Source organism: Trachurus japonicus, chromosome 15 (genome assembly GCF_045865225.1).
Source record: "Trachurus japonicus isolate A0001 chromosome 15, Traja_1.0".
NCBI lineage: Eukaryota > Metazoa > Chordata > Actinopteri > Carangiformes > Carangidae > Trachurus > Trachurus japonicus.
In genome coordinates this window covers 15,727,880-15,744,254 of record NC_140921.1, presented here as the reverse complement: position 1 = coordinate 15,744,254, position 16,375 = coordinate 15,727,880, and the positions used below count along the sequence as shown (strand labels likewise).

The following is a 16,375-nucleotide window of genomic DNA, read 5'->3' as shown; positions in this document are numbered from 1 at the left end:
TACCAGTTAAGTGATTTGAGGACTTCATACTGCCAATGTTTCATATCCTCTCCTCCTAACTGACACTTTATCTGCATACCGGCATCTCTGCAGATTGAACACTTAGGCAAGACAATGACAGGCTCTCTTCCCTTTGTCACTTCTCATTCTAGGACCAGTCTTATGCATCTAACTGGGCTTCTGCCAATAGCAGAGCCCCCACCTCCTCCCTCGCCTGCTCCCCCTCATCATCAAACAACCAGTGTCTACCTATCTTGGATTAAAAAAAGGAGCACCTGATGTCTGTGACACTCATTTGTCAATTAGCAGGCTCCTTCCCGTGTTGACACACAGCCACTTGAAAGACAGAGCGGTGCCTGTGACGAATTAAGAGAGACAGATGAGTGAGGCATGAGCGGCGGAGTAATACTATAATGTTCTTTAGATATGAATATAAAACGACACAGCTGACAGGCCATACAAGGTTTTATTTCATTTCTCAGTGTACCAGGCCTCCCTACTTTGTCTTCTTTGTTCTCTTTTCATCAGACTACTTACATCTCATTTTGACAGCCGGGCGACATTTAGAGCACTTTCGTTTTAAAACGCGAGTTAGCATACTTGATTTGTCATTAAAATGCAAAACGCCTGCCATCACCAACATAGCCTGGGTGAGCACATATCCCCTCAGATGCACACAGACACACATATACTGTACATACACGTATGCACAGGTAGCAATTGTTCCTCTGCAATGCTGAAGTCCAATGTAGATACTTTCTTCTTAATGACAAGCTGAATGTCAACTTCACTCTAAAGGCAGGAATTTGTATACTGTATGAATTGTATAGATCTACTACTGTATTTGACATATATATTTGGGGTACATTAAAGACATCATATACAGAACACTACTTGATTTGACTCAAGTTAGGTTAACAGCTTAACTGAGGGTTCAATTTCTAACTTTGCTACAAATTTGCACCAACTAAAATCTGACCTTGGAATAAAATATACTTAAATACATCAAGCTGTAACTGCAAAAGTGGAACAACTCCAGTTTGGCAATGGGTAAACAGACAACATAGCAGGATGATATGCTAGCTATTGAGGCTTGTCATTAAAACCATTATTTGTGTTACTGGAACATATTCATCAGGTCTGACAGCTGACAGAGGAGGAAGCTGCCAATGGCAAAGGGCAAAGTCAAGTACCAGTGTTACAGGTCAACCGGTTTCCATGTTAACTTTATGTAACTTTCCACTGGAAATGATTGATTACTTGAAGATTACTTGAAGTGGCTGCAATAAAATGTTAGAACACAATCATCCAGTGCCTTAAACCTGAGTGAAACTGTGACACCAACAAAAACTATTCAACAAACAGTCATTTGTCATTTTACAATTGCACAAAAAATAATTAGTCAAATAACTCATCCATTTCAGTAGCAAATCCCTTCTTATACGAGTGATTAGTCATCTTACTGTAGCATTTTGCCACACTTCCAAATATGCCAACACAAACTTAAGCAATAAAAAAGTATCATAGTTGTATGAACAACACTCTCTGACATTGTCACAACAAGAAAACACATGCATAAGATGGGAATCACTGCTATCTATTCAGATGTTCATTTTATGCACCACACTTAAAAATAGCTGTGCTGTAAAATTTGTGTCACACATGATGTGGTCTGTAAAAGAACCAATCAACTGTAATGACCAAACATTATGATCATCTATAACAAATATTGTCACAGTTGTGTTAACATTCTTTAAAAGCTTTCTTAAATTACGCAAGTATACAGTATCACATCATGTGAGGGGCACATCTTACTAGCGAGAACAGATCAAAGTAAAACAGCGCCGGGTTAACTTTCAGGTTAGGAGTAACGTTTCACAAATGCTCAGACACAGATTTGTTTATCAAGATGCCATGACAGATCTCAGAGGAAAGGTATCACTGTTTCAACACTGTCAGTGATTCTTCCAATGACTCATAGACGTGTCCTCCTGAAAACCTCATGTGTCCAGGGTGAGAGCGCTGCATGTAACAGATGCAGGCACCCAAAAGTGCACCACAGCCACAGAGAAGAATCATGTCAACACAGCACATGCACACTCACTGCATTGTGTACACACCTGACCCGGAACAAAGTGGACAACACAATACTCTCCAAGCTCATCCTGAGACAGAAATCTCACTGTGAGCCACACGTCTTAACACATTGATGAGACAGCCTGACACTGTAGCACACACAGGGAGAGGTGTGGGTGTGACAGCCTGCTACCATAATTTCATCCTGCCATTACCTGCCCAGCCACTCACAGTTATGCTCACACAGACAGATGCACAAGCAGTGCACGTAAACATGGACAACAACACACAAACATAAACATATAATGCACACACACACACACAAAAAAAAAACACACAGGACTCAGTTAAAAGTGATGTCAGTACCTTGCTTCTCATTGTGACTCATTGTCAGGCTGCTTGGATGAGGGTTGTCAATTGAGCTGACATTAGCAACAACAAACTCTGGCAATGTCTCCCTCTCGATTTGAGTCAAGCAGCATGAAGAGGTGCACAATGCTGAAGGCAGTCCACTGAGTTTCACTAACATGTGCATCTGTTTACACCTGGTTCGCTTCAGCTGACACTGAAATGGGGTCATGGTGTCAATACACAAATGTCTCTACTGTCTAACATGTAATGTGAAATGACTGCTATCTAAACCTTCACATTCATGAATGCTGGACCTGAACAATATATAAATTTAACATTCTGAGATTAAGTGGATATAGTCTGATATAATAACAAACTGTGTGGTATGATAGATAGTATATACTGTATATAATTTGGATGTTGAATACAAAATTGCCCCAATTTTCCCCTGATCTTAAAGGCTGCATTACAGTACAACAGGAGAGTGTGACATTTTATTCAATTCTGTTGAAAAATACGCTATCTTGTGAGTTTATAAATGAGTAAACATACCAAAGTAACCACATTTCATCTGATATGAGGATGATTCATTTCTTTAGTACAAGAACAAAAATGTGCCTTTGCATTCATTTCAACTATAATCAGCCTTGGCTAGTTTTATGTGCATTGTTAAAATGTGTGCAGTGATTTACACATAACTGTTCTTGCAGGAAAGTTTTAAAATATGGACAAGTAAGAAGAAAATTATTAAAGATATCAAGTGCTGATCAAAATGACTTGTGGCAGTTGTTTATTGGCTATTAGCAGAAATGTCACTATCAAACCTCAATTCAATAACACTCTTTACTAATTTATATTTTGAAGAAAAGGAAAATAAGCAAAGCATGCCTCTGCCTGTTTCATCAACATTTCAAAGCAAGAAAGTATAATTTCTGAAAATGTATATTTACAAGTTTCAATATTCTTGTTGAAAACTGGTATGTTTTTTAATCAAAACATTGGATCACAAATGTAGTATTTGATTTTGTCCTCATCATCAATCTCTACCTCAAAGGGCTACACACAAATAGCCCAGCACCAAGAATTCAAGAGCATAAAAACAATTCTTTCCACAAATCTTTCCACTATTAAGCTGTGAGTCAGGGGCCTCTGTCTATGAGGTGCATTCTTATGGGGATCAAATCGACTCAGGGGGGTTGCTATGCCTTAGTTAGCATATAACATTATCACATGTTGAGCTGCTTATTGAGTTTCACAGCTCCACCCACCCATGACCCTCCAGTGTTGTCATGTGAGCGCCTACAGAACCCAATTGCAATAGAGAGGGAGTTTAAGAGAGCATGGTGGATATTTAGTTCTGGTGTGTGTGTGTGGTGGAAAAGCTTGCATAACCGGCAGTAACGTATACTTCATAGCTATGGATAGAGATACAGCGCCCTGACAGTTTACACTGGCAGTTACCATAACCAAGAGGACTCAATCTTGGAAATTAGAGTTCACACAGTATATGAATGTCAGTGTATCATCGTAGAGTGTGCAGTGTTTAAAAAGTCAGAGGGAGATGTGTGCACGTATGAAGCATCTGCAATAAAGCAAAGCTACCACTAGACATGTTTGATGTTAAATACGACATACAGGTTTTCAATGTGAACCATTTAAACATGCCGTCTATAGAAGAGAAAAAGATGAAGCACGATGTAACAGATCACTCTGCCCACTAGCAAACCATCAATCAATGGTTCACTGATATGAGCCCCAAATGGTTCAAGTACCACCTCATTACTCCTGCACCGCTTCTCTGCCCATACCACCCTTTGAAGTTTAGTAATGATATCTGACATCTGAGATTAGCCGAACTGAAAATTAATAATGAATTAGTAATATCTGAGTTATAAATATTTGATTCTAAACATCAAGTCCTTAATGTGACAGGTTCAAGGGCAAGAGACATAATGCCAGCCTTGATCTCCCCGAAACCAACACACATAAGGGTTGTTCCAGTCAGATTTCATAAAGCTGTTTGCCAGACATAACAGGCTTCCTCTTCCTCTGAGGTAACACCAAGACGTCTACTACGCAGCTGTCCAAGGATGTTATTGTACTATACAGATAGCATTTATGGTCTCATGGCAATCATCCTGTGTGAAGTAGACCAAATCACCTGCTCAGATTCCAAACTTTCTGTTTGTTTGTGTTTAGAGAATCAGATTAGAGCAGTCACTCAACACATTACAGCAAGGTAACAATGGCATGAACATCTCGGTTACGGTTAGCTGTTTCATAACACAAACACTGAAAGGCTTAAGATTCTGCAGCATTAACTAGATATGGTTGCAGTCGACTTACACAGTGAATCAAAATGCAGCACAATGCTCTGAGGAAAGATTTGTTTTTGAATTGCGCAGATTCAAGGGAAATGTTTTGCCACATACTTGAATGTCTGACAGGTACAAAGTGAAACAGCGCAGGGTCAACTTTCAGGTTCAACTTTAGTGATGGTCAATATTGTTAGTCTACGTGATTTTTCTTTGTATGTAATTGTCTATAATAACAGATGCTATATGTATTTAGATTTAAGTAACTAAAAGCAGCCCTCAAATTCTGATTAATAATCAGAATAATCATCCACTGTAGCACATTTAGGTCATTATTTCATACATTTCATGAGAGGTAATGTTTTTATCCAGCAACAACTGTACTAGCACTCACAGTACCTTGCTCACAGGGACTTCATCTGTGAATTCATTTCATTTCCATTAATATTTTCCAGCCAGTCTGAATACTGTGTGCAAATGAGGCGTTTTGAAACATGACACAATGTAAATGAGTTAAATTGAGGACTCCACATCTCCAGCACAGACAATATGCCTCAAGACGACAATTTTCACCAAGAAAAAAATGGCCTTGAATGAGACGGCTTCATGGCCTGACAGTCATGAAAAGGGTTCAGAAACAAAAGCACCTTATAACCATCATCTCCTTCCTTTTACTTGCCAGATCAACTTCACTAGGCCTGCTGCTGAAATGGCAGCCCCCTCTGAAGCAGCTGCCATGAGGTGTTCCTTCATCTCCTGACAGATGAATCTTTTCTTCTATTTGCCCCTGAATTAGCATGTCACATTTATCGATTACGCCTTTTATCCTGCCCCAGTGTGACACCAGCCCAGCGCTAACACTCATTCAGCTCTTTGATGTTCTGATGACACTCTTGACCACCTATAGACTGAGGTCACACACTCAATTGCTCCTGATGTATAAGATGCATGTCTCCCAGTAACAGACTGAAGAAAGGGGAAGAGGCACAGACCGGCATTGTACGCATCCAGGTTATTACGTATGTATCACTTACCTGAGCTGGTTGAAGCTCAGATCCAGCCTTCTAGCAAAGTGGCCATATGTGTGTCCAAGAAAGTCTGGGATGTCCTTACAGTCATGTCCAATGTAGGAAATCTTAAAAGAATAAGGATAACAACAACAATTTAAAAAAAACAACAACAAAAAAACACAGAGATAACTGCAATATAAGCATCAATAAGACCACAGCAACCCTGACATGAGAACAACACAATAATATTGATTTAGGATATCCCACCTTTATATTGATTTAGCATCATCATTTGCATTTTCTTAACTGATATAAATGCAACATAATGCAGCAGCTTAGTTAGGACATGACACTCACAACTCAAAGCCATGTTTTTAATTTCATTCATTATATGCTCTGGATAATACACAATACAAGAGTTTGCCCTGCACTAACGTAACCCCGGTATTTTCCTCAGTGAAGCTGCAGGAGGAAGTGCAAAACTGAAACTCACGTCTCAGCTACAGTGTCACATGACACCGGTGATGTCGAAGAAGAAAAAAACAAACCCGGTTTACACGCAGCACCAGCACAACAGCCACCGGTTAATGTACCAGCTAAACGTGCGAGAGTGTGGCGAAGTGCGACGCAACAGTTTCCAAAACAAACTTACCTGAGTCCCATTCAAAGCGACCAACGACTCGTTCCGCGCCATAACTTCCTCCCGAGAATGACAGCCCCACTGACTGTGTGTGTTGTGTGTGTGTTGTGTTTTGTTTTTCTGAGATTATCAGAGCTGATAACCTAAGTCCTCCTCACGGTTAAGACACCCGGCTGCTGTAAACATTAAATGGTGATGTTAGTGGATGTAACCCCTCAGCCCGGCTACTTTGGAGATCTACTGGCGCTTTGCAATTGACTTTTACAGTTTCCGCGTGCCAACTCAATCAGCTGACCAACTGCTGTTGTGTGCGGAAGCACGCGGTCCCAGTGTGTGTGTGTGTGTGTGTGTGTGTGTGTGTGTGTGTGTGTGTGTGTGTGTGTGTCAGAGATAGAAATCACAGTGCTGCTGACTGTCTCCTGATTAAGGGACAGTTTCACATTTCCACTAACTTAACATGTATGAAATCCATATGTTTGGTTCGAGTCTGCCTTGAAAAAAAAGCCTACATTTAAAATAAGTACAAACTAATTATAATAATATTATCACAACTGGGTGAGGTAATATGTACCTGTCTCATTAAAAAAACACCTTCTTTTTTTTAATGGGGTTATTTACGGGGCTAGAAACTGCCTCAATTTTACTGATGCTAGCTTAAATAACGTTAGCTGTGACGCAGTTAAGAAAAAAAAAGCACCCGTGGTCTGTTTCCTGTGGCTAAACTCCCCAAAATAATATATTAAAACTTAGCTCTTTAAGAAATATACCTTATTAAATCAAAATATATCGTTTGGAAAAACTTACAATTGCTAAAACTCCTTTTGACGAAGTTTATCCAAAGAGGCTGGGATCCACCTGCTGCGCGACTGGACGGACGCGCTCAGTACTGCCCCCTGTATCACTCCGCACCAAAAAGAACAAAAAACGTGAGCTTGTTTAGGTAGCTATGAAGGTAGTTCTGCAGGAACTATTTTTTATCCAAGGAAATAGTCCCGGTTAAAACTGTGGTGGGTTATTTAATGCAGGCTAACTGTGGCATTGTCTTGTTGACACATTATGGTTACACTGGAATCATCACTTGTTGTTTCCACTTAACAAGACTAAACACTACTATACCAAAGGGTTGTGACATTATGTGTGATTGTTTTTGGCTTGGACCACATCACATAACCAATAACCGCAATAGTTTTAATAGGCACTTACATTGCAAGAGAGCACAAGTCATCTGTAATGCAGTTAATTGCATAGACGTAATGTAGCCTATACAAACCATACAGTGTAAATTAAACCATGTTCCTGGACTGAGACCTATCAATCCATCTGCAGTTTGGGATTATAAAATGTAAGCAATGCAAAATTGCAAAACACCTAGCCTACACATAGGGGCCCAAACTTATGGGCTGTACCCTTACTTTGGGTTCCCCTCATTATAGTAATGATGGTTTGTAGCCTATATCATTTAGTGAATGGGAAACAGATAGGTTCACCCATAGTAGCCTAATCTAAACGCTGATGCATACTTTTGGACTAGCCTACTGCAGATAAGTGTTGTAGACAACTCCTTTATATTTATCATATAGGCTTTGTATATATGTAGGCTATGTGTATAGTCTGTGGTAGCATTTTGCTGGCTTGTGTGGTGACAGTGTCTAATCTTAAGGGGGAAAAAAATACAGCTTTTTAAGAAATTGATGTACAATGTGCTTTTATTTAACAATCCAAGCATATTTACTGACCCAACTTGAGTATCTTGCTCTACTATAATTATCAACATTTTTGCATATGTGCAGTCTTGTCCTGAATGAAAACCAGGTTAATAATGCCATATCTGTATAAAACCCCTTGTGACCTGAGTTCAAATGGATTATGTATCTCTATGAATCTCTGACTTTAGAGATAACTGGGTAAAGATATAGCGGCAGGGTGATCATTAAATTGCTTATACAGGCCTAACAGGAATGGCAAAATTGTAATTAAAAACGACTACACCTGCTTGACTATAGCCTTTCTTATCTTTCTATCCAGATTTTGACCCTGTTGCCAGAGTAGTAAGGAGGCAAATTAAATCTTTACATATGAAGACTGAAAGGAGTGCCCCTTGACTTAAGTGGGAGAAGTGTGTCAAATGTGAAAAGTATTTGAACCACTTTCCTTGTTGGGACTATGAACAAACCTTCATGGCTTCACTTTAACAATGTGACTGATGTTTGTTTCACTCTGAGGCACAGCTTGGTGTAGCTTTCCAGATCAGCCATTACCACTGTGGCCAGTAGCTCTGAATAAACTGTTACTATAATCAGGGCCGTTGCTAGGAATTCTGGGCCCCCTGAAAGAATACTAAAGTGGGCCCCTACGCCCTGACTTTTCCACTTATTTTCTTAGACTACGTATGCAATATCATTTTTTATTTAGCCTACTTTGTTTTGATGCTAATGCAGCATATGAGTATTAGTCAGCGTCTTGTGCAGAATAAATCAGTCATACAAAGTTGGATTGTACTGGGTTTTTTTGTGGGCCCTACTAGGCGCTGGGCCCCTAGAATTATCATCACTTTTCTCCCCTACAACGGCCCTGAATATAAGGTCATGTGATAGAGCCAATTCTAGTGTTTGTCTGATTGATAATCGTCTTATAATCATCTGTTATTATCAACTTATAATTTAGGCTAAGTCTTATTATAGAAAGATGATGCAGCTGGCTTCACCATGTCTGCCTTTGTGTGATGGTTGATTCCGTCAAAATAAAATCTTTTGACCAGATTCATACCTATGATTAGCCTACCTATTTCAGACACCAAACTATCTTAAATTCATTGTATTAGTCCTATGTGTCTCTGTGCCCTGAAAGCACATAGCACAGCCCAACACTAAAGCAGCTTAAGCTACCTCACTGCTATGTTCATCCCTCCCTCTCTCTCTGAAGCGGTGCTAATGAGTGAAAACAACGTGCTGTGATCATCCTCGGACGAAGCAATGGGGGGAAACCGTGCACAATGTGGGTGACGGTGGTGGGCACTTCAGCTGAGACACATGTGAAAGTTTTTGAGAGCTCCACGCCGCTTCTCTTCCTCACTGTATGCCATGTGACGTCACGTGGGACCTCCCCATACGCGGAAAAAAAAGCTCCACTTTCTCCCTGCAGCCCGCCCGGAGTGAGAGAGGGAGAGGGAGAGAGGAAGAGAGCGAGAGAGAGTCTTGCATGGCTTCAGTCTCCGCCGTGCTCCATGCGGTGCCTCACATTTGACAGAATGCAAAGAGTGGTTGTGTTTGAGCAATGCAAAAGTAGCTAGGCTTCTTTTAGACAGACGGACTATGTCTTAATGTTTGAACTGTTATGTTTTTATTTTTATTCTTTTACCTCTCTGACGTTTTACATCGGGGCTTAGTAGGCAATGCTTCCAGGTAATGTCGTGTCACGGACTTTCCTGTAAACCTGTCCTTCCTCCTTGGAGTTTTAGAGAAAGCTTTCCATGCATGCATCTGAATGGTTTTAGTACTATCCTGTGCAGCCTGCCTTCTTTTATCTGTTTCTGCGATTATTATTTTTTTCCCCCTCCGAATGTGCGTCAATTTAAAATGGAAAAAAGAAAGCAGTTATGGCTGGGATATCATCTCAAAAGTAGGCTACAGCATGGAGAGGATATGGAACAGAACAAATAATAAATAAATAACTTAGAGGTAATTGCATAAAACTAGATTAGTTATAAGAAATATGTAATTTCTTTAAATTACAGGCAAACTTGTGGGTATGTAATTAGGGGGAAAAAATATATATTTTCTATTTTCTATAAATTTGCCATGAGATTTGTTCTTCCTTGTGGCCCAGCACATAGCTCAAAGTAATCCTGCAAGTCCAACATATTTCCTCACCAGATGTAAATAGTTGTATTTGCATGCGGGGACTTATTCATAAACATGTCAGTGTTATGAAATATATGGGGGATATTAAAACTTTCTATTTAAATATCATGAATTATGGTCGCAAGAATGTGTTCCCATTTAAGGGGAATGCCGAGTATTTTGGTGTCTGGTGCAGAAGCCCATTCGTCATACGGACAATAAAGAGGGTTTTCGCCTGACAGTGAAAATTTATGGTTGCCCTTCTTTGCCCTAATAACTCACATATTGTGTCACGGACTGACAGCCCTTGCAGAAAACAGCAAGCCTGTTATCAATCACACATCTTTGCATATTGTGAAACGTGTCCCCCCCTCTTTTTTTTCTGCCAGAGAAAAACAGTGAGAACACTTGGAGGAATAAGATCCCCGCTCATTTGGACCCGTTTCTCCCAATCCTTACAAACTGAAAAGAACTTCTGGAGTTGGTAATCATTTATCTATTTGTCTATACATATAAACATTATCCTAAAATTAAGACTTAGCTAAGTCTTCATAAATAAGACGAGTGCTGCTTGTTTTTATTTATTCATACACAGTTTACAAAGTAGCTCTTGCAGTCATGCAGACCAATGTGGGCCTAAAAGCTGAAACCAATCTTCTTTTTTCCCCCAAACTTAACTGAAAAGAGTTTTTATTCGTGCGTGTTAGATTTGAGAATTGTTTACTCATATTCATTTTTTAAACGCGTGGTTGCGTTTTATTTTATTTTATGACATAATTTTCATCTTAAAATGTAATTACGGCAGATTGTGGTCTCCAACATATTTATTGTTTTTAGTCAGTTCCTTCTATTTTGCACGAAGAAAACATATTTTGCCCCCTTCACTGTCCACTCCAGGTTTTCTTGCTCTCCAAGTTGACCTGTCAAGCAGATTACCACAGAAAGAGATTAATGGCAGAGGCGGGTTGCAATAATAATCGTTTTGTTTGATGTGACAACTTTGATAGGCGTTGATTTACTTACAAACTGATAGGCTTTTAATTGAGCGCCTCCATCCCGATTGAGATGAAAGGAAAACCGCATTGAAAAGCTGCCCGATTGCCCCAGAGCCTCAATACTGATTAGCCATCTCAGCGGTGAATAGTTCAAGGCATTTTAAACTTCTTTTCTCAACGGCCTGACAGACCATTTCTCTTCTTTTCTTTCTCTCCCCCTCCCACCCCACTCCGCTTTTCTACCTCTTGAAGAAAATAAATCATTTTCATTGTATGTAAATAAAATCGAGCTGACATCAATATAAAATGTCTGGATTTCTTTTTTTGTTCCCTGTCTTTGTTATTCGTGTCGCAGATGACAGTGTGCCCGAGGCAGATGACAGGTTTTAACAACACAATAGCAGACGCGTTTAGCCAAAATGGACAGGGCTCTGTTTTGAAAGCCTGTGATGACTACTCGGGTTGTTACACATTATAATTTTTTTTGAATGAATGTCCACTTTTGATTGTCTAAACTAACATATTTCGGAAGGATAAACTCTGTGAAACACATTCAAATATAGAAAAAACATAAATTATAAATTTCGCCCTGTTTTTCTTGTTGGACTTAATCTAAATTTATTTCTCACCAACATACTTTTTTTTTCATGGCAACTGTGTTTTTCCTAAGGCTTCTTGTTAACGCTATAAGCGGCCGATTATAGCAGGAGCACTTTAGCACCTTTGAGCACTAACAGCCACGCTGCGGAACATGTGAACCGGACTGTCTGAGAGTTATTAAAGTCCCATCGTGTGTGCCACCTCCGAGGTGTTTGATGAGAAACTCCAAAAGTTACAGACTTTGTTTAATAACCAAGAGAGTGGGTGTTAAGTTCAACGCACAGTCTCCTTATCCCCCCACACAACGTCTGGACAGGAGGGGACGTCCACTATTGTTAGTGCATCTAAAAATTAAATCTTAACTCGAGGATCGATTTATTTCCTCCGAAAATCATGTGTCTCTTGCAGAATGTCTCTCTCCCCATTTGTTCTTTTCCCCGCAGTCACACTGGCATGTAATCAGCCACAATAGCTGACATAAATCAAGCAGTGGATTGACAGCGTCTGACAAATAACTGATTGATTGCGGTGGAGCAGAATTGACACTTGACGGAGGGGTGGAGATAGAAATAGAAGGGCGGTGTATATTATACTGAAAACATGTGACATTCACATCCCTCCATCACTACATTGGTCTATTCCTGTCAACGCTTGTCTGTTAAGGGAATTCAAGCTGAAGTGGTTGGTTTTATGTTTGCCAGTGGGGAGGGAGGAAAACAGTCCCAGCGGTGGATGTGCGCAATTTGCGCACACTTTGTGCCTCTCCGGGGGTTACACACCGTTCAAATATCACAATTAATCACGAATGTTCAATATTTTTCATCGCACAAACTAGCTCGACTCTAGACATGACCATACCCGTTAATATCTTAATGGCAGTGAAGCCATGAGAAGGTCAGTAATGTGTGACAGAAAGCCGAGAAATCAGTAAAGCAGTGTGCCATCCCGACTGACACTGTTTAACACTTCACTAAAACTAAACTGAATGTGCTACTAATGTTAACAACGTAATTTAACTTTCCTAAGTGAGTGTTCTATCTAATGCCTATACACATAACTCCATTCTTTCATTTTAGATATAATAAAAGTGTTAAAGTGAGGTGCGCCTGTTAATTTTGTTAGAAGAGATTCAACCTTATATATAGTTATTAACTCGACCACATTATGTTTTTATTTTTGAACTCGTATCCCTACATCCAAAACGGTGCAAGCGTTCACGGTAACCTAGATATTGGAGCCTATCTCCTCCCCCGAGCTGTCAAAATAGAGGCGCTTACAAAGAGGAGAACGTCACATCCCCTTGACCCTCCAATCACCTCAGGGTCCCATTTGATTGGAAGGCGGCAAAGGCTTTAATCTCGGACTAATTCAGCTGCTTTTGAAGTGAAAATTTCTACCAGTTCGTACTTCGGGAGTACAGAGCGAGGAACTGCAGACAGGCGCACACAAGGCGCAGCGCTCATGGTGCAAGACGCAGCTACGGATCTGCGATAACCTCGCACGGTCTCCCTCCAGCTGCCGCGCCTCGCTCCTTCACCACCAGGATTACTACCCATTATTGAAGCATTTTGTCATTCTTTTTCTCCCCACCCTTTACCCAGAGAGAGGCTCGATTGTTTTTGTTTTTAGTTTTTTTCCCTCCCAGATTTTCTTAATGAATCTGATGAAAGCATCGCCGTTTCATTTCCTGACAATTGGGACATGATCACATCGCCCTCGGCGTCTGCCCTGAAAAATAGTGATATTTGTGCAACCTGGGAAAGGAGCAGTTCTCGGAATAGTAGCTCAGCGAGCATCAACAAGCCTTTTCTCCACTCCGCACCTCCGTCTGATCCACTACGGCAAGCAAAGCGACTTCCCATCAAGGTTTTGAAAATGCTTACCGCACGGTCGGGACACATTTTGCACCCGGAGTATCTGCAGCCTTTGCCTTCTACCCCGGTCAGTCCCATAGAGGTAAGGAGAACATTTTGAATACTTTATGACAGTATGCTGACAGTTAGGCTAGACTGTTATGTATTTGCTTATTTATGTTTCATGGGACACGCTTTTGAGAGCCTATTGCAGCCATCCCATAATATAACCTGTCCTACGACAGTTTGAAACAGTTCAGGGGAGCAGGAAAACATCGCAGTTTGTTTTTGTAATGATCGTGACTGTAGTTTTGTTCACGGAAGAGCCGTGCGTAATTACCACATATAAAATCCCGCTTGTAAATGTCAGGAAATGTTTATGTCGAACCTCATTCTCTGAAGCTGTACGTGCAGTAATCATAAAAGAAAGTAGTCTGAATGTGTTTAAAAAAACAACAACATTTATCAACATCTATTCAATCTTCTCTTTTTGCAGCTAGATGCCAAGAAAAGTCCGTTGGCTCTGCTGGCGCAGACCTGCTCTCAGATCGGCAAACCGGACCCACCACCCTCCTCTAAATTATCCTCCGTAACATCAAATGGATCTAGTGAGAAGGAATCTAAATCCGGTCCTTTGAAAATGAGTGACATTGGTGTGGATGACAAATCTAGCTTCAAACCTTATTCTAAACCTTCAGATAAGAAGGACTCGTCGTCGGGTGGCGGAGAGAAGTCTGGTTTCCGAGTGCCGAGCGCCACCTGCCAGCCGTTCACGCCGCGGACAGGCAGCCCCAACTCCAGCACTTCAGCCTCTCCTATGCCATCCGAGGGGAAATGTGGGGACAGGGATGACAAGAAAGAGTCTGATTGTAATAAAAATGGCACTACGGACGGGTCTGGCACCACTAGCCACAGTAGGATAAGTGTGAGTTGTGGTGGAATTAACGTGGAGGTCAACCAACACCAGGAGACGACGCCTGGCACTAAAACCTCCTCCTCGGAGTCCCCATCTGTAACTTCTGTATCCTCCGCATCCGTTCTCGGGTCAGGACTTGTGGCGCCGGTTTCTCCTTACAAACCTGGGCAGACAGTTTTCCCCTTGCCTCCTGCTGGTATGACCTACCCAGGTAGCTTGGCTGGGGCCTATGCAGGTTACCCTCAACACTTCCTGCCCCACGGAGGGAGCTTGGTAAACGCACAGCTGGCTAGTTCTCTGGGCTGCAGTAAGGCTGGATCCAGTCCCCTGGCTGGGGCTTCTCCACCGTCCATCATGTCAGCCAGCCTGTGCAGAGACCCTTACTGCCTCAGTTACCATTGTGCCAGTCACTTAGCGGGCGCAGCCAGTGCTTCCTGCACGCACGACTCTGCAGCTGCAGCGGCCGCTAACGCCCTCAAGTCCGGCTACCCACTAATGTACCCGACTCACCCCATACATGGCGTTCATTCCTCGGCGCCTTCATTCAGCGGACACCCCCTGTACCCATATGGTTTCATGCTCCCCAACGACCCCCTCCCTCATGTTTGTAACTGGGTGTCGGCAAACGGACCGTGCGACAAGCGCTTCTCCAGCTCGGAGGAGCTCCTGAATCACCTGAGGACACATACTGCTTTTACCGGGGCAGAGAAGTTGATATCTGGTTATCCGGGCTCTTCATCGCTGGCCAGCGCCGCAGCAGCGGCCATGGCCTGTCATATGCACATGCCACCGTCAGGAGCCCCGGGGAGCCCCGGGACGTTGGCTCTCAGGAGCCCGCACCACGCGTTAGGACTCAGTAGCCGCTACCATCCGTACTCCAAAAGCCCCCTGCCAACCCCTGGTGCCCCTGTCCCCGTCCCCGCAGCCACCGGCCCCTACTACTCCCCCTATGCACTGTATGGCCAGAGACTCACCACAGCATCAGCGCTTGGATACCAGTGAGGAGAAAAGTGACTTTGAAAAGTTTATAGTACTAAGAATGCAAATATAAAGACTTTTATATTAACAGCGCTAAAACTTATGGGCGGGATCCGTGGACTTCAACTGTATTTATTTATATGTCGGCTTAAAAGCAGACGATAGCTGCAAATGGAAAATATTTGAGCAACTCAAAAAGTGCATTATGTTGAAACTGAACTCTATAGGTAAAGTGAAAACACAAATGTTAGAGTACTAATTAAAGTAGGGGTCTTCATTTCGATGTTAATTTGAAATTGCTATGATTGTATTTGTTCTTATTTAATGTCTCATTGAGAAGAAAATAATTTACATGCATGTTTGTTTCTTAAATTTCAAACAAAAAAAATATTGTCCACATTTTAAATTGCCGTTATTTTTCAGGTGTACACCTTGGAAAGAGAATTGGTATTTTTTTGTATGTATTCTGGAAAAAAAATAAGAAACAATTCTGTTCCATATCTCCGTGTGCCTCATTTTCTTAAGTGTTAACAGTGTTCACTTTGAAATTATTCTACGATTTATTTTACACTGTCATTTTTTAACAAAAAAAAAAGGAAGAAAGAAAAAAAAGGCCATTTAAATTAATGGGGTTAAGAAAATCTCATTTGTTCATCGCCGCGACTCAGGCCTTTTCCCACTGTCAAACTTTTCAACACAGTAAATTGCTGTCACACAGATTGTGACTATTTGTTCATGTAATCTTTCTTTTCCTTCTGTCTTTCTATTATATGACTTTATGAGCCAAATGATGGAGCTTTAA

At 41.3% G+C, this 16,375-nt stretch overlaps 2 protein-coding genes across 3 annotated transcripts in view; one reads left to right on the top strand and one right to left on the bottom strand.

The window, feature by feature from the left end:
- lrmda (leucine rich melanocyte differentiation associated) overlaps nt 1–6,718 on the bottom strand; it is a 194,316-nt gene extending 187,598 nt beyond the window's left edge. For both annotated transcript variants that reach the window (XM_085799903.1, XM_085799904.1), the window contains exons 1-2: nt 6,405–6,718; nt 5,777–5,877 (exon numbers count right to left, since the gene is read on the bottom strand). In XM_085799903.1, the coding sequence (XP_085656029.1) occupies nt 5,777–5,877; nt 6,405–6,446 (143 nt within the window). In that variant the 5' untranslated portion in view covers nt 6,447–6,718. The remainder of the gene's footprint in view (nt 1–5,776; nt 5,878–6,404) is intronic.
- Nucleotides 6,719–13,224: 6,506 nt separating this feature from the next.
- Nucleotides 13,225–16,073, top strand: znf503 (zinc finger protein 503). Its single transcript, XM_085799902.1, has 2 exons — nt 13,225–13,782; nt 14,176–16,073. Exons 1-2 carry the CDS (start codon nt 13,528–13,530, stop codon nt 15,595–15,597), a joined length of 1,677 nt encoding a protein of 558 aa, XP_085656028.1. The 5' UTR covers nt 13,225–13,527; the 3' UTR covers nt 15,598–16,073.
- The last annotated feature ends 302 nt before the right edge of the window (nt 16,074–16,375 follow it).

Coding starts and splice junctions, on each gene's coding strand:
- znf503 (XM_085799902.1), top strand. CDS start 13,528: ATGATCACATCGCCCTCGGCGTCTGCCCTGAAAAATAGTGATATTTGT. Junction 13,783..14,175: donor CCCCGGTCAGTCCCATAGAG/GTAAGGAGAACA, acceptor CTCTTTTTGCAG/CTAGATGCCAAGAAAAGTCC.